Source organism: Suncus etruscus, chromosome 6, assembly GCF_024139225.1.
Source record: "Suncus etruscus isolate mSunEtr1 chromosome 6, mSunEtr1.pri.cur, whole genome shotgun sequence".
NCBI classification, from domain to species: Eukaryota; Metazoa; Chordata; class Mammalia; order Eulipotyphla; family Soricidae; genus Suncus; species Suncus etruscus.
In genome coordinates, this window is record NC_064853.1 from 104,287,992 (window position 1) to 104,313,667 (window position 25,676).

At 45.2% G+C, this 25,676-nt stretch overlaps 1 protein-coding gene across 1 annotated transcript; it reads right to left on the bottom strand.

Annotated features, from left to right (window-relative positions):
* Positions 1 to 4,037: 4,037 nt before the first annotated feature.
* Positions 4,038 to 25,301, bottom strand: RNF168 (ring finger protein 168). Its single transcript, XM_049775973.1, has 6 exons — positions 24,918 to 25,301; positions 21,128 to 21,204; positions 18,318 to 18,497; positions 15,722 to 15,843; positions 7,428 to 7,506; positions 4,038 to 5,292 (listed from the first exon to the last, which is right to left on the bottom strand). Exons 1-6 carry the CDS (start codon positions 25,216 to 25,218, stop codon positions 4,369 to 4,371), a joined length of 1,683 nt encoding a protein of 560 aa, XP_049631930.1. The 5' UTR covers positions 25,219 to 25,301; the 3' UTR covers positions 4,038 to 4,368.
* Positions 25,302 to 25,676: the final 375 nt, after the last annotated feature.

Below are 25,676 nucleotides of genomic sequence, written 5' to 3' on the forward strand. Positions count from 1 at the left end.
CAGGTTTTCACTCTGAAAGCTCTGGGGCACCCTTGAGAGGAGGATGGGCCAAGACCCCTCCCTGCTGAAGCCCAGGCAACAAGATCCACATCTCATAGCTGCCACCATGCCAACAACCCAACTTCATGACTAATCTCTGCAAAGACACCAAAACCAACAAAATTCCAGGTATGCACACCAGTTTTGGGGACTTCTTGGAACATGCAACACATCTCCATCCCACATTCTTAGTAAGCCCCGGCAGCAGTCACTCCCCAAGTTGTATAGATCTTATGTCCTTGGGGTTGAAGCAATAGCACAACAGGTAAAACAATTTTGCCTTGCAAATAGCTCAGTCTGATTTGGTCCCTGGCATCCACATGGTCCCCTGAGTCTGCCAGGAGTGATTTCTGAGCACAGAGCCAAGAATAACCCCTAAGTGCTAGGGGATGTGGCCGAAAAAACAAAATTCTCCAAATTCCTCAATACTTGGGCGGTGGCTCAAGCGGGAGGGACTCTGCCTTGCCCGTGCTAGCCTAAGATGGACTGCAGTTGTATCCCCCAGCGTCCCGTATGGTCCCCCAAGCCAGGAGCGATTTCTGAGCACATAGCCAGGAGTAACCCTTGAGCATCACCGGGTGTGGCCCAAATACCAAAACAACCCAAAAAACAAAAAAGAAATACACCCCAATAGGAGCACACTGAATTGAATAGAAATGAACTATTCCAAAAAGATTTAACTTTTAACTTATTTCATTTGGGGCCACACCTGGCAGTCCTGGCAGGTTTGGGAGACCATATGTAGTGTCAGGGACTGAGCCAGAGTCAACAATAAAAGGCAAGCGTCCTCCCTGCTATACCATCGTTATACAGAATTTTTTTTTCTTGATTTGGGCCACACCCAGCATTGCTCAGGGGACTTACTCCTGGCTTTGTGCTCAGGAATCCCCTCTGGTAGTGCTTAGTGGATCATATGGAATGCCAGAAGTCAAGCCCAGTTGGCAAGGAAATGCCCTCCCAGCTGTGTTCTCTCGGCCCCCTACATAAACTTTAAATGACAAGTTTCAGTAATTTCTACCTTAAAAACAACTATTTAGGGCCGGAGAGATAGCATGGAGGTAAGGCGTTTGCCTTTCATGCAGGAGGTCATCGGTTCGAATCCCGGCGTCCCATATGGTCCCCCGTGCCTGCCAGGAGCAATTTCTGAGCCTGGAGCCAGGAATAACCCCTGAGCACTGCCGGGTGTGACCCAAAAACCAAAAAAAAAAACAAAAAACAAAAAAAAAACAACTATTTAGAATACAGTGGTTTGAGGCTGTTTCCATCCACCAATAAAACATTTTTTATTTTATTTGGGTTTTTATATTGGGGGGCCCATACCTGGTGATGTTCAGGGGTTACTCCTGATTCTGCACTCAGGAATTACTCCTGGTGGTATTTATGGAACCATAAGAATGCTCAGAATTTTTAAAAAAAAAAAGAAAGAAAAGAAAGGGGCTGGAAAGATAGCACAGCAGTAGGGCATCTGCCTTGCATGCAGAATGATGGTGGTTCTTATCCCGACATACCATATGGTCCCCCAAGCCTGCTGGGGGTGATTTCTGAACGTAGAGCCAGGAGTGGCCCGAGTGCTTCCAGAAGTGAACCAAAAACAAACGAACAAAAATGCTGAGAATTGAACTAAGTTCAGCCCTCATTCAAGGCAAATAGCCTATGCCCTAGAAACTACTATCACTTAAGCCTCAAAAGCCTGTGTTTTCTATTCAGAAAAAAAACTGAAATGGTGATTTGATGTCAAGATACCTTAGTCAAGAACTTTCTGACACTGCAGCATAACTCTGCAAAAGATTTTTTTTTTGAGAAAGGAAAAACTAAATTTTAAATTATTAAATTCTTTTATTGGGGTTGGACAGAGTGGTATGGTGCTTACCTTGTATGCAGCTAAGCTGACCCAGTTTCAATCCCTAGCAAGAGTATGGTCCCCAAGCAACACCTAGAATGGTTCCTAGGTGCAAAGCCAGGACTGACCCAAAATCATTGCTGGGTATGTCCAGAAAACAAAAAAAGAATTCCATTCATTAGAATATGCTTAGCATACAAATTCAGAGAATTTTAGAAAATATGAAAAAATCACATACAAAAATACTGATAAACCAGTAAAAATAAGTTCCTTGCCACTTTATTGAAATTAAATACATTTTACATTAAATAATGCACTGGTAGAGGGCCAAAGAGATAGCATGGAGGTAGAGCATTTATGCAGGACAGTGGTTCGATTCCTGGCATCCCACATGGTCCCCCGAGCTTGCCAGGAATTATTTCTGAGTGTAAAGACAGGAGTAACCCAAGCGCCACCGGTGTGGACCCCCCCCCCAAAAAAAATGCGTGGGTTGGAGAAATGGCACAGTGGTGGGGTGTTTGCCTTGTACATGGCTGCCCTGGATGGACCTGGCTTCAATCCCGGTGTTCCATATGGTCCCCCAAACCAGGAGTGATTTCTGAATGCATAGCCAGGAGTAACCCCTGAAGATCACTGGGTGTGATCCAAAAACATGAACTACAAATCAAAAAAGAAATTCTGGGGCCGGAGAGATAGCATGGAGATAGGGCGTTTGCCTTTCATGTGGAAGGACGGGGTTTGAATCCTGGCATTCCATTTGATCCCCTGTGCCTGCCAGGACGATGTCTGAGCTGAGAGCCAGGAGTAAACCCTGAGCGCTGCTGGGTGTGACCCAAAAACAAAAACAAACAAACAAAAAAGAAATCCTGTCAAAACTGTTGTATGCTGAAAAATTATATCAAACAAAATTAATATTTAGAGTTCCTAAAATGAAAACCCAGAAGCTTTTAACTTTTAGAGCAAAATCCAAATATACTTTTGGCTCATTAGCACAAGTCAGTCAGCATTAATACAAAAAATAAGAGAAATAAACTCATGCCTTAGGCTCTAAAACAGAATACTGTTTAGTTTTCTGTAGTCAATTCTGAAAATAACAGATGTTAATTACGAAAAGTGTCAGGTAACCTAATAATAGCGTTTAGGGACCAGACCACAGTGCTGAGTATTTATTCCTGGTTCTAGGCTTACTACTGAGGTGATAATCTGTGACTAGGACCATGCACAATACTGGCTATATGAAAGGCAAACACCTTAATCCTGTACTATCCCTCTAACTCCATAACTTTAGACAACAGATACTATGGTCTGAAAATCTGTAAATTTCAAATATTTTTAGTGTCATTTCGCAAAAGAGGTGAGTATGTGACTATTCCCTCCCCCCCACCTCATTTCTGGTTCAGGTTCTTTTGTTTTTGGGTCACATCCAGCAGGGCTCAGAAGTTGGTTACTCCTGGCTCCAAGCTCAGAAATTGCTCCTGGCAGGCTCCAGGGACCATATGGGATGCCGGGATTCAAACCAATGACCTTCTGCATGAAAGGCAAACACCTTACCTCCATGCTATCTCTCCAGTCCCATGGTTCAGGTTCTAATGCTTCCAAACCTATTCTACTGGCAACCTCTCAACTTTTAAGATTTAAGTAATTGGTTTTTTATTTGTTTTTGGTTTTGAGTCACACCCAGCAGCGCTCAGGAGTTACTCCTGGCTCTACTCTCAGAAATCACTCCTGGCAGGCTCGGGGGACCATATGGGACATCGGGACTCGAACAACCGACCTTCTGTATGTGAGGCAAACACCTTTACCTCCATGCTATCTCTTCGGCCCCTCCTCTCTAATTGAGTCTAACTTCCTCTCTGTCCATTAATTTCAAATTTATAGATTTTTCTGATGATACTGATCGGAAACCATTTTAAATATTCTTTAAAAATGTGACAATAGGGCCAGGAGAGATACCACAGCGGTGTTTGCCTTGCAAGCAGCCAATCCAGGAAGGACCAAAGGTGGTTGGTTCGAATCCTGGTGTCCCATATGGTCCCCCGTGCCTGCCAGGAGCTATTTCTGAGCAGACCTGAACACCGCTGGTGTGTGGCCCAAAAACCAAAAAAAAAAAAAAAAAAAGTGACAACAACATATTGAAGTCTGCACGTATACGGAAAAATAGCAAGAAACTTAAACTCTTCACTACTTGGTATCATAATTTTGCTTTGACTATCATTTAGGAAAAAAATAAGTAAAGACCATAATACATTATGATTTTTGCAAAGATTTCTTGGGGGCAGAAAGCAATTTTTATGACAGAAAGATTAACAAGCTTTGCAACTGAAAGTTTTTATCAACAGAAATGACTTCTTGCTGGCCAATGAGCTGGTCAGAAACGTGTATATTCTTCCTTCTGAGTATGCAATCGTAAAAACATTTAGATTCTTTGATAGAAATGAGTTTCCCAACCAGCTTTACCTAAAGTATATAACACTTCTTATATCTCTGCATTAATTTGTGTATCTTTTAAACATCTGAAAGATACTTTTTTGCGACCTACTAAGCTCTAGGGAATGAGTACTTTTCACATGATTACAATTATCTCTAGTAGAATTTGACCTCTTCCTTCCCTTAACTGAAGGTTTCGACTGGGTCTTTAAAGAAGACTGCCAGTTTTCATTTTTACGGCTTCTCTGAGGTTCTGAACGCTCCATCTCAGCTTGCTTTTTGACGTTTCTATCTCTGGAAGATTTCCTCTGTCCATTTAAGAGTTTTTCTGGAGGTGACGATGTAGCACGTAACTGATACTCATCTGGGGATCCTTTCTGCCTGTTTAGCTTCATTTGTTCTTTATCCACCTCTTTCTGAAGCTGTAATGCTAATAACCTGTCCTGCTCTTCTTGTTTATGTCGTTCAAAAAGTAAATTTTCCAAATCAATCAGCTTTTGGGTAAAGTTGATGTCTGTTTCCTCTTCGTCCAAGAGTATTTTCCTTCTTTTCGCAGAAAAGCTTGGGTCCTTGACCATTTGAAATGAAGATTCCTGGTTTCTTCTTTCGGAAATATCTTTACTGATTGACAGGCAAGACTCTTCGCTGGCTGTTTTATCTGAGCTATAGTCCATGATACCTGTCAAATCTATCACAGTGCACTCACCATAAGTCATGGCTGCATTTTCTCTAGAGCAAGGAGCTGTGGCTTGGGACCCCTCATGATTTACGAGGCACAGCTCTGTCTCTTGATTACTTAGGTCTGTTCTGGCTTCCCTTTCAGGGCACAAATCTGTGTCACTGGCATACAACTGAGGTGCCTCTACTGAAGACTTCGCATTTTGTTCTTGAATTTCAAGGCACATTTGTAAAGACAGTGTTGCCTCGCCTTCCACTGTTTCTCTATTTTGTTGCACAGGGCTCCTAATATCATTATTACCCAGTTCCTAAAAAGCAGAAAGAGTAGACTGAGTCACAATGGGAAAGCATGTATAATTTTTTTTATTATTAATAGGGTGCTCAGTGTCAGAGGCTATTTGTGGCAATAATGGACCGGGGGGAGGGGGAATCCGGAGCAATAGCACAGCAGTTAGGTGCTTGCCTTGTACACGGTTAGCCCAGGACAGGCAGTGGTTTGAAACTTGGCATCCCATATGGTCCCCCGAGTCTGCCAGGAGCCACTTCTGAGCGCAGAGCCAGGAGTAACTCCTGAGTGACGCCAGGGGTTTTAGTGCTCTGGGGTCATTAAGGATTCACCAAGCAGTGGGGAAAGAAGTAGCGGAATGTGATGCCAGGGTCTCACACATGCTAGGCATGCTCTCTACTTGAGCTATTTCCCCAGATATATTTTTTAATAACCTCCGCAGTTCTTTTTTTTTAAATATAAAATATTTAAGCACCATAATTACCTATGTAGTTGGGTTTCAGTCATAAACAGAACACCTCCTATCACCAGTGCAACATTCCCACAACCAATACCCTTCCCCTCCTTCCCAACCCCTGGCCTGTATTCAAGACAGGCATTCTACTTCTTTGACTCATTAAGATAGTCATGATAATTGTTAGTGTAGTTATTTCCCTAACTGCACCACCACTATTTGTGGTGAGCTTCATATTGTAAGCTGGTCCTTCAGGCCCTCATCTCTAATGTCTCTGGGCATTATTACAATAATGTCCTTAATTTTTCTTCAAACCCATAGATAAATGAGACTATTTCTGTGGCCTGCTATATTCTTTTGTTTTGTTTGGTTTTGGTTTTGGTTTTTTGGGCCACACCTGTGCTCAGGGGTTACTCCTGGCTAAGCGCTCAGAAATTGCCCCTGGCTTGGGGGGGGGGGAACCATATGAGACACCGGAGGATCAGAGGATCGAACCCGCGGTCCTTCCTTGGCTAGTGCTTGCAAGGCAGACACCTTACCTCTAGCGCCAACTCTCTGGCGCTATTCTTAATAACATTATTCTTGTTTGTGTCAAATTATGCCTAGATTGGGGCCGGGCGGTGGCGCTCGAGGTAAGGTGCCTGCCTTACCTGCGCTAGCCTAGGAGACGGACCGCGGTTCGATCCCCCGGCATCCCATATGGTCCCCCAAGCCAGGAGCGACTTCTGAGCGCATAGCCAGGAGTAACCCCTGAGCGTCACCGGGTGTGGCCCAAAAACCAAAAAAAAAAAAAAAAAAAAAAAATTATGCCTAGATTGAGGCTCTGAATTCTACCCCTGGTACTCCATGACTTCAAGTCTGCAATGTGTAGCACCTGAGCACCAGTAGGAATTGGGCCCCCCCCCCAAAAAAAAACTATCTTGGGGTCGGAGAGATAGAATGAAGGTAGGGCGTTTGCCTTGCATGCAGAAGGATGGTGGTTCGAATCCCGGCATCCCCATATGGTCTCTCGTGCCTGCCAGGAGCGATTTCTGAGCAGGAGCCAGGAGTAACCCCTGAGCACTACTGGGTGTGACACAGAAACAAACAAACAAAAGAACAAAACCTATCTTGGGGGTGGGGGAGGCTAGAGAAATTGTGCAGCAATTGGGCTCTTGCTATCTGCCAAATTTTTTACACGTGTCTCTTCAATGCTTGTGCATGACAGAAGCATAGCTAATAGCTGCCATAGAGACCATATAGTCCACAAAGTTCAAATATTTAAATCTGCTCCCTATGGGGGAAAATGCATGCTGAGCATAGGAATCTAGACAAGAACAGGAACACTAAAAAAAAGACATTCCAGGGTGTGAGAGCCTGACAGGCTGAACACATACTTTGTATGCCAGAGGCCCAGATTTGAGCTCCACACTGCACCACCAGAAGCAGTGTCCCAGCCCCTGAGCGCTGCTGGGAATGGCCCCCAACAAAGAAAAGATACTTGATTTATAACAGTGATTATTGTTGTTATTGGTTTTGTATTTTTGGTTTTGGGCAACGCCCAGCAATGCTCAGGGATTACTCCTAACTCCATACTCTTCAGGTTGGCTGTTTGCAAGAACTGGGCCCCTACAACAATGAATTTTAAAACAAACAACCCAGGTAAGTAGCAGTCTATATATAGTAGTAGTAAACTTGCTCAACTACAAACATCTTTAACATACCTCAGCTGACTTCAAGTTTGACCTTATTTCTTGAATAAATTCAGGCTGGGAAGCTGACATAAACCGGGGTAACAAATACCTTAAAAAAAAAAGTTTACCAAAGTTTACTTTGAGACAAGGAGTGGAGTAGCATAAAGACAATCTATATCAGCCATTAAATTATCAATACACCCTGTGTAGTTTGAGGCTTGCTTGCTCACAGATCAGAAAGACTATTCCACCTCAAGTATTGTCATTAAGTTCCAGAGAAAAGCTTCAAAGATTAAAGTTTGGTGAATTTTAATGAAAAACAATAGGAAAAGTAAAAGCCAAATAAAAAGTCTTTTGTGTTTGTGTCATATCCATCAGCGCTCAGGGATCACTCCCCAAGCCCTTCAGGGGACCATATGGAACCCAGGCCAGCTGAGAGAAAGGCAAGCATCCTGCTCTACTACACTATTGCTCTGGCCCTAAATTACAAATATGGGGCTGGAATGACGTGATAGCAAAAGTAGGACTTTTGCCTTGCACACCGTGGACCTGGGTGAAATCTCCAGCATCCCATATGGTTCCCTTAGTCTGCCAGAAAAATTTCTGAGCACAGAACCAGGTAACTCCAGAGCATCACTGATGTAGCCATAAACACCCCAAAAGTTTATTAAAAATAAAATAATATCTTGGGACCAGAGAGATAGCATGGAGGTAAGGTGTTTGCCTTTCATGCAGAAGAAAGGTGGTTTGAATCCGGCATCCCATATGGTCCCCCGTGCCTGCCAGGGGTGATTTCTGAGCATAGAGCCAGGAGTAACCCCTGAGTGGTGCCGGGTGTAACAAAAAAAAAAACTTAATTCTTAAAAAATGTAAAAAGGCATCAGGATAACAGGATAATAGCACAAAAGGTCAGTAAACACTGGGGCCAGAGCAATAGCACAGCAGTAGAGCGTTTTTCTTGCATGCAGCTGGTCCAGGATGAACAGTGGTTCAAATTTAGGCGTCCCATATGGTCCCCCAAGCCAGGAGCGATTTTTGAGCACAAAGCCAAGAATAACCCAAGTATCACCAGGTATGGCCCAAAAACAAAAATAAATAAATAATTAATTAAAAAAAAGGTCAGTAACAAATTAAACAGCTTTGCAGGGAAGAGTCTGGGTCCCACCAAGCCAGAAGTAGCTCCCAAGGTTGGAACAGTAGTACAGCAGACAGGGCACTTGCTGTCAGCCAACCTGGGTTAAATACCTGGCACTCCCTGTACAGGTTGGTGGGGGTCTTTTTCTGGTTTAGGACCACACTCAGCAGTACCCAGTGCTTATTCCTGGTTCTGCATTCAAGAGTCACACCAGGTGGTGCTCAGGGGACCTTATGGAATGCCAAAATAGAACCCAGGTCAGCAACATGCAAGGCAAAGGCCATACTCAGTGTACCATTAATCCAGAGCCCCCTCCCCCAGTTTTTGATCACTACTAGGAATGATCATGCATGCACGCACGCGCACGCACAGCTCAGGATTTACTCCGGACTCCATGGAATGATCACAAACACCCACACCCGCTCAGACACACACACCTGCAGCAGACACACACACCCACACCCACACATCCGCTCAGACACACATACACACATACATACATACATACATACACACACACACACACACACACACACACCCGCGCTCAGGATTTACTCCTGACTCCATGCTCTGGCCAAGACTTGTGGAGGGACTGAGGGAGAGACAGGAGAGACCACATTTATCGCTGGGATAAAACCCAGTTAGCTGCATACAAGGCATATCTTGTCTGCTGTTATTACTACTCTGGCCATACTATATATTTTATCTTTACTAATGGAAAATGATCTATGATTAATTTTCATTGTGGCACAGAGATTTTTGTTATGTCCATGCTTCATATTCACTAGCAGCCGTGATACATACGGACCTATCAGTCTATCAGCACAGCATTACTGCTTTAAATTTGTAAGCATTCTCGTAATTATTTTTAGCATCCTCTTTTATCTATTGGCTTTTTCATTATATACTGTTTACTTCTGTTTTGCTTCTGAGTAGTTGCCTTTGATTACAATACAAATATCTAATCTTACCTTCTAATTAGAGCTAACCTTACAGCACCTGGTAACATCTTTAATAGGCTATTTGGCAGTGAAAACATGAAGTTTGTGATATAATGGAAAATGCTGTAAAAATAAATGGGAATAAAAGGACAGGTTACAAGATGATAGGTATATTTCTTAAATTTTAAAGTTGAATACATATTTAACTTCAGAATGACAGAACTCTCCCAAATATTAATTTCAAACTAAAAACTTTGGATCCAGGGGCCGGAGAGATAGCATGGAGGTAAAGCGTTTGCCTTTCATGCAGGAGGTCATCGGTTCGAATCCCGGCGTCCCATATGGTCCCCCGTGCCTGCCAGGAGCAATTTCTGAGCCTGGAGCCAGGAATAACCCCTGAGCACTGCCTGGTGTGACCCAAAAACCAAAAAAAAAAAAAAAAAAAACTTTGGATCCAGTCCTTTTTCTTCACTTTTCTTTTACTGGGTTTATTGGGGGGAGGGGGTGATAAAGAATAGGTCAAACCTGGCAAACCTGGGAGTTGCTCCCTGGCTCTGTGCTTGGGAGATTGTGGTACCAAGGATTAAAGCTGATTGCCTATATGGGAAGTAGATTCCTTAACTCCTTAACTGTCTCTCTGGCCCCTGGATGGTTTTTATAGAGCATCTAATTAACCATTATTATTTTTTCTGTTTCATTTTTGAGCCAGACTCAGTGACACTCTGGGGTTACTCCTAGTTATTAGCTCAGAAATTGCTCCCGGCTCCAGAGACCATGTGGAACTCTGGGGATCAAACTCAGGTCCATCCAAGGTAGCCATGTGCAAAGCAAACGCCCTACCACTGTACTATCGCTTCGGCCCCTATCTAGCTATTATTTTTACCAAAACTTTCTGGAAAAATCTGATTGCAGGGGCTAGAGATAGAGTGGGTAAGTGGCTGCCAACCCACAGCCAATCCAGATTCAATACCCAGCCAGGAGTGATCCCTAAAAACAAAGCCAGGTAAGTCCTGAAGGTAGTTCTAAAACAATAAATTGGCTTACTCTTTTAAGCCCATGTTCTCCCTTGAACACCTTTCTTCTTGACTTGTTTTCTCAAGCCCTTGTTCTCTCTTGAAAACATATCTTTCTATGTACTCTTGCTTGCTTGCTCTTTCAAGTCTGTGTCTTTCCTTGAACATGTGCCTCTCTCTGCCTTATTTTGGGGGGTTAGGGGGACCCATAAGTTAACTGCTGGCTCTGCACTCAGTAATTACTCCTGGTGGGCAAGGAAGACAATATGAGATGACAGGGATTGAACTCTCTTGAAATATTCCTCAATTTCTCTCATCTCACAATTGTCTAAATAAATTTCATTTTATAGGGCCCGGAGAGATAGCACAGCGGCATTTGCCTTGCAAGCAGCCGATCCAGGACCAAAGGTGGTTGGTTCGAATCCTGGTGTCCCATATGGTCCCCTGTGCCTGCCAGGAGCTATTTCTGAGCAGACAGCCAGGAGTAGCCCCTGAGCACTTGCCGGGTGTGGCCCAAAAAGAAAAATTTCATTTTATAAAAAATGGGGCCGGATAGGTAGCATGGAGGTAAGGTGTTTGCCTTGCATTCAGAAGGTCGGTGGTTTGAATCCCGGCATCCCATATGGTCCCCTGAAACTGCCAGGAGCGATTTCTGAGCATAGAGCCAGGAGTAACCCCTGAGCGCTGCCGGGTGCGACCCAAAAACCAAAAAAATAAAAATAAAAACTAACTTGTTGGGGCTGGAGTGATAGCACAGCAGTAAGGTGTTTGCCTTGCATGCTACAGACCCTGGACGGACCAGGGTTCATTTTCCCAGCATCCCATATGGTCCCCTGAGCCTGCCAGGAGCCATTTCTGAGCACAGAGCCAGAATGCTGCTGGATGTGGCCCAAAAATCTCGCTGGCCCCCTTAATCAATAAAAATCTGTTAATTCTGCTGAACATTCTTTATAATAGCCAAGGAATAAATGACTATATGCTCTTTTTAGAAAGTAAACAGAGGGGCCAGAAAGATAGCATGGAAGTAAGGCGTTTGCCTTGCATGAAGAACGATGATGGTTCGAATACTGGCATCCCATATGGTCCCCTGAGCCTGCCAGGATCGATTTCTGAGCCTAGATCCAGGAGTAAACCCCCTGAGCGATTTCTGAGCCTAGATCCAGGAGTAACCCCCTGAGCGCTGCCGGGTGTGACCCAAACCCCAAAGCCCCCCCCAAATTAAAAAAGTAAACAGAGGGGCCAGAGCGATGGTGCAGCAGTAGGCATTTGCCTTGCACGTGGCTGACCCAGGACAGACCTTAGTTAGATCCCCAGCATCCCATATGGTCCCCCAAGCCAGGGATGATTGCTGAGCACAAAGCCAGGAACAACAACCCCTGAGCATCAGCGGGTGTGGCCAAAAAAAACTAACTAAAAAGTAACAGAGGGGTCAGAGTGATGGTAGGAGGGTGCCTGCCATGCACACAGCAGACCTAGATTCAATTTTCAGTCCCATATTATCTCTGAGTTCATCTAAGAGTGATCCCTGAAGAGAGCCAGAAGTAAGCCCTGAGCATTGCTAAGTGAAAGAGCACTTTGTTTACACAAAGTAAACAAAAATACAGGAAAAATCATTCTTTTCCATTCCTATTTGCTTCCTCTAAATGGAATCAGTATTTTCTTTTCTTTCTTTTTTATGGGGGTGGGAGGGGTGGACCACACTCAGTGATGCTCAGAGGTTACTCCTGGCTCTGCGCTCAGAAATTGTTCCTGGCAGGCTTGAGGCCCATATGATATATGGATTGAACCTGGGTGGGCTGCATGCAAGGCAAATACTCTACCCACTGTGCTATTACACAGTATTTTCAAAAAAATATGATTGCCATGGGGCCAGAGAGATAACACAGCGGTAAGGCGTTTGCCTTAGACGCAGGACGGTGGTTCGAATCCCGGCATCCCATATGGTCCCCTGAGCCTGCCAGGAGCGATTTCTGAGCATAGAGCCAGGAGTAACCCCTGAGCACTGCCGGGTGTGACCCAAAAGAACAAAAAAAAAAGATTCCCAAAATAAATAATCCCCAAATGTTAAAAACTATCCCTTTTTTATTTTGGGCCACACCTAAGAGTGTTTGAATCTATTCTGTGGCATAGTGCTCAGGAGTCAAGGCTTTGTTTAAATATTTAAAACTTGTACTCCAAGTCTTTGGGCTATCTCCCTGGACCTCTAAACCATCTATTACATAACTTCAATCACTTTGTCTATTCATGTGAAATGTAACAAACAATAAATTTTGAGTCTGGGGAACTGAAGAGATTGTACAGGGGGTAAGGCTAAAATTTGTAAATAAAATTAACCATTTTATTTATTTATTTTTTTTTGGGGGGGGGTTTGGGCCACACCAGTTTGACGCTCAGGGGTTACTCCTGGCTATGCGCTCAGAAATCGCCCCTGGCTTGGGGGGACCATATGGGACACCGGGGGATCGAACTGCAGTCCATCCTACGCTAGCGCTTGCAAGGCAGACACATTACCTATAGCGCCACCTTCCCGGCCCCAAAATTAACCATTTTAAAGTAGAGTAGTATTTAGTGCTTGCAAAAAGTTGTGCATTACCTGAGAGACAGTACAGTGTAACAGGAAGGGCATATGCATTGTATCAGCCAACCCAATTTTGATTCTGAGCACCACATATGGTCCCCTAGCCCCGCACACCCATGCACACACACGTACACACGCACACAGGCACATATCTCTAATTCTAAATATTCCCTTTGTTACACACACACACACACACACACACACACACACACACACACACACAGTGTACAGCCTTCATCTCTAATTCTAAATATTTTCTTTGTTCCAAAAAAAATCCCATATCTATAGCCGGAGATAACACAGCGGGATTGCCAGCATCCCATATGGTCCCCAAAGCAACACCAAGAATAATTCTTGAGCACAGAGCTAGGAGTAACCCCTGAAATCCTATATCCATTAAGCAATCATTCTTCATTCCCATCTCCCTCCAGCCATAAAAACTGCTCATCTGAACCATCTCTTCATTTACCTATTTTTACCTAAGTCATATAAGTGTCTGTAAGTCAGTCATTCAAACTGCAACCCCTCTGGAGAGGACAAGTGTTAAGGCAATTGTACTGATTGATTCCTGGCACCAAATATGGTCCTACAAGCACAACCAGGAATGAATGATCCTGAGCACAGAGTCAGGAGTAAGCCCTCAACATATGGCCATTTTCGCTCCAAAAGAGATATGCTGCTACCAAATGTTGTGTACAAGTACTGTTTGGGTGCTTTTACCTTAATGACTACTGATGCTAAGAATCTTTTTCTGGGGCCGGAGAGAGAGCACAGCGGTAAGGCATTTGCTTTGCATACAGCTGAATCGAACAGACGAATCCCAGCATCCCATATGGTCCCCAGAGCCTGTCAGGAGCCACTTCTGAGCGCAAAGCCAGGAGTAACCCCTGAAAGCTGTTGAGTGTGACCCAAAAACAAACAAACAAAAAAAGAATCTTTTTCTATGTGTTGCTTTCGTTTTGGGGCCATATACAGCCACATTCAGGGGTTATCCCCGGTGGTGCTTAGGGGACCATATTGGATGCTGAGGATCAAACATGGGTTGGCTGCATGCAAGACAAACTCCCTACTCACTTGTTCTGTTGTTCTGCCCTTGTTGAGAATATTTTCATGTGCCTATTCCACTCTCCATGCCCAGTTTTTGAGCCACCACAAGCAGTGCTGGGTGTAAAACATAGGCCTCGGGCCCGGAGATATAGCACAGCAGTGTTTGCCTTGCAAGCAGCCGATCCAGGACCAAAGGTGGTTGGTTCAAATCCCGGTGTCCCATATGGTCCCCCGTGCCTGCCAGGAGCTATTTCTGAGCAGACAGCCAGGAGTAACCCCTGTGCACCGCCGGGTGTGGCCCAAAAACCAAAAAAAAAAAAAAAAAAACATAGGCCTCATACACATAAAGTATGGTTCCAGCTCACTGACCCATCTCTCTGGCCCTTGCTTTTAAATTCTACACTTGATCTTAGCCAAAAAGCCAAGAAGTGATTGCTTTTAAATTTTAAACCATGAGTTTCACTTCTAATTTGTTTTTAAACCTTTTAATTAATTCTTCTACTTTTTTTTTTTTTTGGGGTTTTTGGGACACACCCGGTGACGCTCAGGGGTTACTCCTGGCTATGTGCTCAGAAGTTGCTCCTGGCTTGGGGGACCATATGGGACACGGGGGATCAAACCGCAGTCCGTCCAAGGCTAGCGCAGGCAAGGCAGGCACCTTACCTTCAGCGCCACCACCTGGCCCCTGATTCTTCTACTTCTAGGAATTTTTATCTTTATACAATTCCACGATTTGTATAATCAAATTTCTTTTTTTTTTTTTTGGTTTTTGGGTCACACCCGGCTGCGCTCAGGGGTTACTCCTGGTTCTATGCTCAGAAATCGTCCCTGGCAGGCACAGGGGACCATATGAGATGCCGGGATTCAAACCATCGTCCTCCTGCGTGAAAGGCAAACGCCTTACCTCCATGCTATCTCTCCGACCCTGTATAATCAATTTTTTTTTTGTTTTATTGGTTTTGTTTTTGTTTTTGGGCCACATCCGGCAGTGCTCAGGGGTTACTCCTGGCTGTCTGCTCAGAAATAGATCCTGGTAGGCACGGGGACCATATGGAACACCAGGATTCGAACCAACCACCTTTGGTTCTGGATCGGCTGCTTGCAAGGCAAACGCTGCTGTGCTATCTCTCCGGGCCCCGTATAATCAATTCTTTAAGCAGAATATTACTCTGGACTTTTATTTTGAATAGTATCCCTTACTAACAGTATCACCACATACCCCTTTTAGTAGGAACTATCTCATTTAACTGTTCCCAACCATCTCTCTGCCTCAAATTCAAAACATCTATAAATCCGGGACAAAAAAAATCACCTGCAATAGTCAATTGAAATAAATTTTCCTACATGGTTTTGAAGTACAGATTGTGATATTGTCTAGCTTTTCCAACTACAGAACTCCTGATCATTCAAAACAAGAAAAGTTTTACCTCTCTCTCTGTGCTATCAAGAAGTATAAGGTACATAAGTAGCTCTCATTTACCATCATTCTCAAATCATCTGAAAGCATCCAGGCAGTTTACAGATCAAATTTTGATAACCAGTGGATTTTGAAAACAAAAAACATATAAGCATACGTACATGGTCAGTAAATAATAGTCACATTCACTTACTTCTGAATATCTCCAATGCTTGTTTGTTTGTTCTTACTTTTCTTTTGTGACTTCGTTGTGACTGTACCAGAGTTTTTGGAATTCGTAGGAGAGGCCGTGACATTTCCCTCATGGAAATTATTCTTTAACATCAGGAAAAAAAAGCACAATGTTATTTAAAAAAAATCTCATAACAAACTATTAATTTGAAAATACAGAATCTACAAACACATTTTTTTTTTTTTTTTGGTTTTTGGGCCACACCCAGCGGTGCTCAGGGGTTACTCCTGGCTGTCTGCTCAGAAATAGCTCCTGGCAGGCACGGGGGACCATATGGGACACCAGGATTCGAACCAACCACCTTTGGTCCTGGATCGGCTGCTTGCAAGGCAAACGCCGCTGTGCTCTCTCCGGGCCCACAAACACATTTTCAATGAATTATGCTCATATAATACTTTGGTTTATTTTTGTGTCATATCCAGTGGTGCACAGTAATTACCCCTGGCTTTGCACTTACGAATTAATCCTAGTGGCCCCGGGGAATCTTATGGGACACCTGGTATTGAACCTGGGTCAGTTATGTGCGAGGCAAGCATCCTAACCACTGTACTATCTCTCCAGCTCTCATATTTTGGCCATGCAAAAATATTAGTATGAAAAAGATTAAGCCCATTTAAGTGACTTTGTTATACTTTTTCCTATAATTTTATGTAGTAGGATTTTACTAAGCACAAAGGGCATAAAATTAATCTCACTAGCTGCCGGAGAGATAGCACAGCGGCGTTTGCCTTGCAAGCAGCCGACCCAAGGACCCAAGGTGGTTGGTTTGAATCCCAGCGTTGCAATGTGGTCCCCCCTTGCCTGCCAGGAGCTATTTCTGAGCAGATAGCCAGGAGTAACCCCTGAGGGCCGCCAGGTGTGGCCCAAAAACCAAAAAAAAAAAAAAAATTAATCTCACTAGGGGCCGGAGAGATAGCATGGAGGTAAGGCGTCTGCCTTTCATGCAGAAGGTCATTGGTTCGAATCCCGGCATCCCATATGGTCCCCCAACCCTGCCAGGAGCACTTTCTGAGTGTGAAGCCAGGAGTAACCCCTGAGCGCTGCCAGGTGTGACCCAAAAACAAACAAACAAAAAAAATTAATCTCACTAACTGACACTGTCTAGAAATTGTTCTAATGACTATATTTCTAGAATTGACAATTAACTATCTTAATCTGTAAGAGAAAATTTGAAGAGCTATAGGTATACTGAAATAAAAACATTTACATGAGACACCAGTTATAGTTTACTGCAATGCAGTCAAAGTTAGTACCACTAGGGTAGAGATCAGGGATGTGACTCAGTGGAAAAGCTTGTCCTGCATGTTACCACCCCTGGATCAGATTCAGCATCACTGGTTCAACCACCCAGCACTAGAGGCTGGTGGCACTACACATTTTCCTTGGTGATAGGTGATAGGAGTTGATGAGTTATCATTGGTGATAAGTTACTTGGCTTAGGCCCATGAGTAAACCAAAAATTACTCTATGGGCTGGAGATGGCATGGAGGTAGGGCATTTGCTCTGCATACAGAAGGACGGTGGTTAGAGTTCCGGCATCCCATATGGTCCCCTGAGCCTGCCAGGAGAGATTTCTGAGCGTAGAGCAAGGAGTAATACCTGAGCACTGCCAGGTGTGCCCCAAAAAAACAAAACAATTTCTACTCATGGGAGGCCGGAGTGATAACACAATGGGTAGGCCATTTGCTGACCGGAGTTTGATCCCCAGCATCTCATGTGGTCACCAGAGCCTGCCAGGAGTGATTTCTGAGTGCAGAACCAGGAGGAACCGAGTGCCACCGGTTGTGGTCCAAAACCATAATGTAACAACAACAAAAAAATCTACTCATGGGGCTAGAGAGCTAATACAGTAAGGGTAGGGCACTTGCCTTATACACGGCCAAACTAGGTTGGACTATTTTAGATAGACTTGTAGGGCCGGGCGGTAGCGCTAGAGGTAAGGTGCCTGCCTTGCCTGCGCTAGCCTTGGATGGACCGCGGTTCGATCCCCCGGAGTCCCATATGGTCCCCCAAGCCAGGAGCGACTTCTGAGCGCATAGCCAGGAGTAACCCCTGAGCGTTACCAGGTGTGGTCCAAAAACCAAAAAAAAAAAAAAAAAAAATTATATAGACTTATAGTTGTGGTATCCTGCCAGGAAGGAAATGGAATAGCACAAGAATGGAAGTGGAGGGCCCGGAGAGATAGCACAGCGGCGTTTGCCTTGCTTGCAAGCAGCCGATCCAGGACCAAAGGTGGTTGGTTCGAATCCCGGTGTCCCATATGGTCCCCCGTGTCTGCCAGGAGCTATTTCTGAGCAGACAGCCAGGAGTAACCCCTGAGCACCGCCGGGTGTGGCCCAAAAACCAAAAAAAAAAAAAAAAGAATGGAAGTGGAAAGGAGGAGAAAGGAACCTTTCAGTAGTTTCTCAATCTAACTGAATTTTACTAACCACCTAAAAGATAGCTGGTTATGGTGAGTATATTTTTCAGATCATTGAGAACTCCAGTCATGGCAAGAGAAAAATTAATCTGAGAACTCCAGTCATGGCAAAAGAAAAATTAATCTATCAGAACTTACAATATTAATGCTTAGACTTCTCGCCAACTCTTCATCACTTTTTAGTTGTTGCTCTCGCTCTCTTTGCCTTTCTTCTGCTTGTCTTTTTTCTTCTTCCTCCTCTTCTGCCAGTAATTTCTGAATATATTCCTCACTGGCTTTCTTTTCTTCTTCCTCACTGGCTCGTCGCTCTGCCGCCACCTTTGAAATGATTATATATACTTTCAAAAGGGCCTCTGAACTTGTACTACAATTACAATATTTTAAAATAAGAGCTATATAAATGAAAAAGAAAAAAAAACCACTGGCAAGAATTAAAATATCTCAAGTGAAGTGAAAATCTGGAAGCAAAAAAAAAAAAAAAAGAAAAGAAAAGAAAATCTGGAGGCAAAGCCTCTTTCTTTCAGGCAGTCTGCCCTCATCAGTTCTCACAGCAGTTCCTATGACACTAATACATTTGTGGAATTACTTCTCAGAAACACTCGTCTTCATTAGTTTGTGTGCTTTATATGGCTCCTGTCAAATGCTAACATAGGTCTGAGCTCCTGAACCAAACTAAACCCTAGTAAAGGAGAAGAAACGATAAAAAAAGATTTAGAGTCACCAGGCCTTATTCCCGACTTGAGGATAAATTTCCATTCATGGCAAGCAGGGATGGAGTTGCTGAGGAGGCAAGCACTAACATGGCTATACAGTGGTTTTTCAGATAAGGAAGCAGTCAAGAGAAAAGCAAATAACTTTGTTTCAGAGTAGAACAAACAACATAGTTAAGGGGAGACTCAAAGTTCGTATTTTAGCATCTAAAGTCATGCTTCTGGTAGATGTACCACTATATAAAAAACACTTCATGAAAGAAGTCATACAGGGCCCGGAGAGATAGCACAGCGATGTTTGCCTTGCAAGCAGCCGATCCAGGACCAAAGGTAGTTGGTTCAAATCCTGGTGTCCCATATGGTCCCCCGTGCCTGCCAGGAGCTGTTTCTGAGCAGACAGCCAGGAGTAACCCCTGAGCACCGCCAGGTGTGGCCCAAAAACAAAAACAAAAACAAAAAAAAAAAAAAAAGAAGTCATACAAAAGCTATTTTCTGGGCCAGAGTAATAGTACAACAGTTAGGGCTCTTGCCTTGCACATGTGCAACCTGGGTTCAATCTTCAACATCCCAATCCCAAATGTGGTGCCAAGAGTAAGACCTCTGACAGAGCTGGCAGATGCCAGTGAGAGCTCTAGTGGGTTTGTGTGGCCTTCAAATAAAACCAAGCCAAAAAGAGAAAGAAGCATGATGGACTCTCTCCCCCACCTCTCTGAGATGTGAGGGTACCTAGAGAGGGCAGAGCTCACAAGTAAGGAGTGGCCCCCTCATCTAGGATCAAATGTGCCAGCACCTTGATCCTTAATTTATCAGCATTCAAAAAAGTAAGAAATAAATGTTTATAAATCAAGCAGTAAGGGGCTGGAGAGATAGCATAGCAGTAGGGCTTTTGCCTTGCATGCAGCCGATTCAGAAAAACAATGGTTCGAATCCATGAGCGGGACCGGGTGTGACCCCCCCTTGCCAAAATCAAGGAATAAATATTTAAGTCACCCTATCAATGGTTCTTACTACAGTAGCCTATTGTGCATGTGTGCTGTCTATATGTTAATGTATGCATGGTGCCTGCTTTTCTGTCATTTTAGATCAGTGCTTCTAAATTATTTTCTGTCATGCACCCCTGGGAAGAAGCTAATATTTTTTTGGCACAACTGTAAATAGTATCTTTATTAAAAAAAAACTTTAGGGGTCGGGCGGTGGCACTAGAGGTAAGGTGCCTGCCTTGCCTGCGCTAGCCTAGGATGGACCGCGGTTCGATCCCCAGTGTCCCATATGGTCCCCCAAGCCAGGAGTGACTTCTGAGTGCATAGCCAGGAGTAACCCCTGAGCGTCACCGGGTGTGGCCCAAAAACCCAAAAAAAAAAAAAAAAAAACCTTTAACCTGCAAAACAAAAATATGAGCTGATTTTTTAATCAGAGGTGATGTCTGGATTAATGGCTACAATGAGCACGTTTTGCAATGCATAGCTTTTTGAAGCGGGGTTTGAAGCAGGGCACAGCAACTCCCAGCTCCAGAGACATAGAGACAAAAGCATGGGGCTTAGCTTGTTATGACAGTGTTTATCAAGTCAAATGTGACCCCCTTTATGACTGTTAAGGCCAGAGAAATAGCACAGTGGTAGGGCATTTGCCTTGCAGGTGGCTGTCCCAGGACAGACTTGGATTCGATTCCCAGCATCCCATATGGCCCCCAGAGCGTGCTAGGAGCGATTTTAAGCACAAAGCCAAGAGTAACCACTGAGTGCAGCCAAAAAAAAAAAAAAAAAAAACGACAAAACATAAATATGGGGCCGGAGAGATAGCATAGAGATAAGGCCTTGCATGCAGAAGGATGGTGATTCGAATCTCGGCATCCCATATGGTCCCCAAGCCTACAAGGATCAATTTCTGAGCATAGAGCCAGAAATAACCACTGAGCGCTGCCAGTGTAACCCAAACCTCCCCCCCAAAAAAACCTATAAATACGACTATTATATAACCACATAGGTCAGTCTGTAAAAACTGAAACTGAAAATACCGTAAAATAATTTTTCCCACAAGAGTGGAACTAGAGACGAAGAGATAGCACAGCAGTAGGGCATGCCTTACATGCAGCAGATCCAGGACAGAGGGTGGTTTGAATCCCGGCATCCCATAAGTGTGCCTGCCAGGAGCGATTTCTGAGTGCAGAGCCAGGAGTAACCCCTGAGTGCCACTGGGTGTGACCCTCCCCGCAAAAGAGTGGAACTATGCAATACATACCTTGCTTACCTCCTCTTCGTATTCTCTTCTCAATTCACCAGGTTGACTTAATAGATGAACTGGGTGACAGTCATCAACTGTTTCAGATCAAAAGAGTATTATATATTAGTACATTATTATATATATATTTACATACTATAGGTATATATATATATATATATATATATATATAAGAATTCTTTTCTTCTTGATTACTGTGGGACTCAGGGGCTTCTGATTTATTGTTTTGGGTCATACCCAGCAGTGCTTGAGTGGGCCATGTGGGGCCATAAATGGAACCTGAGCCTCTTGCATGCCCAGTTTGTGTCTGTCTGGTCCTGAGTAACATATTTTTGGGGCTAGTTTTTATTTTCTTCTAAAAGCATACACCTTAACACAGAAAACTAATTAATAGCATAATTATTATAGCCAAATCAATATTTTGGGAGCACAAACGGTGCTCAGGGCTTACTCCTGGCTCTGCATCACTCCCTGTAGGGCTTAGGGAACTTTGTGTGGTTCATTGCTACATGCTAGGCAAATGACCGACCTGCTGTATTATCACTCCATTGTAAAGACTCCACACGCTGTATCTCACCCCAGGGAAACAGGTTTGGAACAGAGGTTGCCGCAGGAAATAACCCAATCTAGGCTGAGAGGGTAAGTCATGCATCGTCAGGAAACTTTCTGCCTCACTGAGAGTGAGAGCTGCCTGCAGAACTGCAGGTTTTGGGTTTTTTGGGGTTTTTTTTGGGGGGGCACACCCATTTGATGCTCAGAAGTTACTCCTAACTATGTACTCAGAAATCACTCCTGGCTTGGGGGGATCAAACCAGGATCCAACCTAGACTAGCGCTTGCAAGGCAAGACGTCTTACCTCTAGCACCACCGCATCAGCCCCAGAACTGCAGTTTTTATTGAGTACTGAGACCTTCCTCAGTAAGGACAAGAGGCCTATCCTGAGCGAGTGGCCCAAGTATGCTTGAGACAAGTAAAACTAGATAGCAAGTAGGAAAATCTGTTTTGGACGAAACCAAGGTGTAACCTAACAGCTACAAAGAAACCAGGGATGTTCTCTGTTTTGGGTGAAACCAAGTTTTAAATTGTGAACCAACACTCCAGCTCACCCCTTCCAGCAATTCTTGGCCAACCTGGCTGGTGGCTGGATGCCAGGGTTCGAGGATGCAGTGTCTTGAAACTGTGTGGTCCAAAATTCAATCCCTGGGCTGGAGATAGGGCGTTTTGCCTTGCATACAGCCAAAACAGGACAAGTGGTGGTTTGAATCCTAGCACTCCATATGGTCCCCCAAACCAGGGGCAATTTCTAAGAACATAGCCAGGAGTAACCCGTAAGCATCACCAAGTGTAGCCCCAAAACAAAAATAAAGAAAAAAAAAAAAAAAAATAAGGGGCCGGGTAGGTGGCGCTGGAGGTAAGGTGTCTGCCTTGCAAGCGCTAGCCAAGGAAGGACCGCGGTTCGATCCCCCGGCGTCCCATATGGTCCCCCCCAAGCCAGGGGCGATTTCTGAGCACATAGCCAGGAGTAACCCCTGAGCGTCAAACGGGTGTGGCCCAAAAACCAAAAAAAAAAAAAAAAAAAAAAAGAAAAAAATAAAATGTATGTGATGTATATTGGACCCAACCAATAGCACAATGGATAAGGCTACTTTTGCATTCAGCTGATCCGGATTTAATCCCTGGGATCCCATGATCCACCAAGCATGGCCAGGAGTGATTCCTGAGCACTGCCAGGTGTGGGTCAAACAGCAGCCTCCCAAAATCAACTCAATAATAAACCATTTTTGGGCCGGAGATAACACAGCAGTAGGGCGTCTGCCTTGCACGCAGCCAACCTAGGACGGACAGTGGTTTGAATCCTCGCATCCCATATGGTCCCCCAAGCCTGCCAGGAGTGATTTCTGAGTACAGAGCCAGGAGTAACCTCTGAGCGCCACCAGGTGTGGCCCCAAAAATAAACAAACAAAAACAAACCAGTTTTTTTTTTTGGTGGTTTTTGGGTCACACCCAGCAGTGCTCAAGGGTTATTCCTGGCTCTAGGCTCAGAAATTGCTCCTGGCAGGCACGGGGGACCATGTGGGATGCCGGGATTCGAACCGATGACCTCCTGCATGAAAGGCAAATGCCTTACCTCCATGCTATCTCTCCGGTCCCAATAAACCAGTTTTTTAAAATAGAAATTGCTTTTTAATAAACCAGATACAAATGACCAACAAGAACAGGATGTTCAATTATCTCTAACCATAGAGAAATCCAGGCCCAAAAGATAAAGGCTCAGTGACATGAGCACCTGCTGATCAAGGGTGAGACTGCAGGTTTGATCATTAGTGCTGCCCAGTCCTGGCAGCTCCGGTGTTTGGGAACTCCAATACCATGTTATACCCTTTTAAACTAGACATGTGCTCCAATTCTTGGGCAATTTCTTCTGCTCCAGTCTGTACATACATACATACATACATACACACACATACATATATATTTTAATTATCTTTTTTTTTTTGGTGGTTTTTGGGTCACACCCGGCAGTGCTCAGGGGTAATTCCTGGCTCCCGGCTCAGAAATTGCTCCGGGCAGGCACGGGGGACCATATGGGATGCTGAGATTCGAACCGATGACCTCCTGCATGAAAGGCAAACGCCTTACCTCCATGCTATCTCTCCAGCCCCTATTTTAATTATCAATCCGTTCTAGCTCAATGATAAATTCCAGTGAGTGAAGCTAAGAAACCACTTTCCACTTAGGTGTTCAAAGGTTTTCTGTTAAGTAGAGAAAAGTGGGGCCCCATTATTCCCATCATGACATAATAATGCAAAGGTTCCAAAGAAAGCAAGCTTGCATATAATATTCCTAATTGAGTGCAGTCACTGACTCAGAGCAGTAGATAAGATTTGCCCAGTGATAGGGCGTTTGCCTTGCACGCAGCTGATTCAAACAGACGGTGGTTCGAAACCAGGCATCCCATATGGTCCCCCGTGCCTGCCAGGAGAGACTTCTGAGCGCAGAGCCAGGAGTAACCCTGTGCGCCGCCGGGTATGACCCACAAACCAAAAAATAAATTAATTAATTTTGCCCAGTGAAGAAGACCCTGAAAATGAGTTAAGTTCAGAGTAATGGCTCCCTCCACAAGCTGAGCACAAACTCCATAAGCCAGAGGCCCAGAGCCTGATCCCCAGCACTACATAGCCCCCTAAGCAATGCTGAAAGCACCCCTCAAGTGCTGGTAGTAACCTCTGACTACTATCTTGCTATGCTACGACTCAAAATTTATTTTTTAAGTCAAAGATTTTCCTCCCAGAAACAAACTTGACGTATATAATGTGGCAAGTTCCAGCACAAATCTACTTATTTATGTAGGGGTGGGGGCCCTCACCAGGCTGCCCTCAGGGTTTACTCCTGGCTCAGTGCTCAGGAGCCACTCCCCACAAGATTCAGCAGGACAGAGGGCGTGTCTAAAATCAAAACCAGCTCAGCTGGGTGCAAAGCTAGGGCCCTCCCTGCAGTGCTCTCTCTGGCTCCTACAGTGGCCATTTTACTCGAGTGAATGCATGCATGCCTCCAAATATTTTTTGTTTGTTTTTGTTTTTGGGCCACACCCGGCGATGCTCAGGGGTTACTCCTGGCTGTCTGCTCAGAAATAGCTCCTGGCAGGCACGGGGGACCATGTGGGACACCGGGATTCGAACCAACCACCTTAGGTCCTGGATCGGCTGCTTGCAAGGCAAACGCCGCTGTGCTCTCTCTCCGGGCCCCTCTAAAGATGTTTTGAAGCGAAAGCACCTGGGATCTTACTCACCCAGCTCCTCGGGCTCCAGCCCGGCCTGCCTCCGCTCGCATTCCTCGGCGTAATGCTTCTGAATGACTTCCCAGAGCTCCTGGTTGACGAGCGAGTTCCTCCGGGCGTGGTAGCGGGCCCAGGACGAGACCCGGCGGCGGCAGAAGGGGCAGCACAGGCTGGCCTGCTCCACGGTCGCCTGGAAGCACGGGCGGCACAGCGTGTGCTTGCAGGGCAGCGTCACGGGCTCCAGCAGGATGCACATGCAGATCCGGCACTGGCAATCCGACAGGGCCGGGACGGCGTCTCGGGGCCCAGCCATGGCCTTGCTCGCTCGCGCCGGCCGGGCACAGTCAGCAGCAGCGGCAGCAGCACCTACGAAGGCGGGAAAGGCTCTTGCATCGCGAGGACGGCGAGACCGAATCGGGCCCTAGACCAGCCGCGCTCCCCGGCCCACTTGGGGGTCGGAAAGCCCATCAACATTTGCAGCGAGCTCCCGAGGCTGAGCACCCCCGTGGCAGCCGCAGACGGTGCAAGCCCGCGCGCGCGTTGCACCACCGCAGGGGAAACTCCGGCCCCTCCCCGCCGTCCCCGCGCGCCGAGTCTGGAGTCCCTCTGGCCCCTAGCCGCAGCCCCGGAAGTCCCGCCTCTCGCCCGGGGAAGATCAACTTCCGCCCCGACCTGGCGGAGCGACGCCACTTACGCCTTCGCGCGGTGGGCGTAGCCTCTCCCTTTTCCCGGCGCGCTAAGCCCGCTCCGGTGTGTGGGCCCGTCGCAAGG

What these genes read in the sequence shown, in the direction of transcription:
- RNF168 (XM_049775973.1), bottom strand. Translation starts at nt 25,218, where the DNA reads ATGGCTGGGCCCCGAGACGCCGTCCCGGCCCTGTCGGATTGCCAGTGC. An exon ending in ACGAAGAGGAGGTAAGCAAG is followed by an intron (nt 18,498 to 21,127) that starts GTATGTATTGCA and finishes ATCATTTCAAAG; the next exon opens with GTGGCGGCAGAGCGACGAGC. An exon ending in GAAGTCTAAGCATTAATATT is followed by an intron (nt 15,844 to 18,317) that starts GTAAGTTCTGAT and finishes CTGATGTTAAAG; the next exon opens with AATAATTTCCATGAGGGAAA.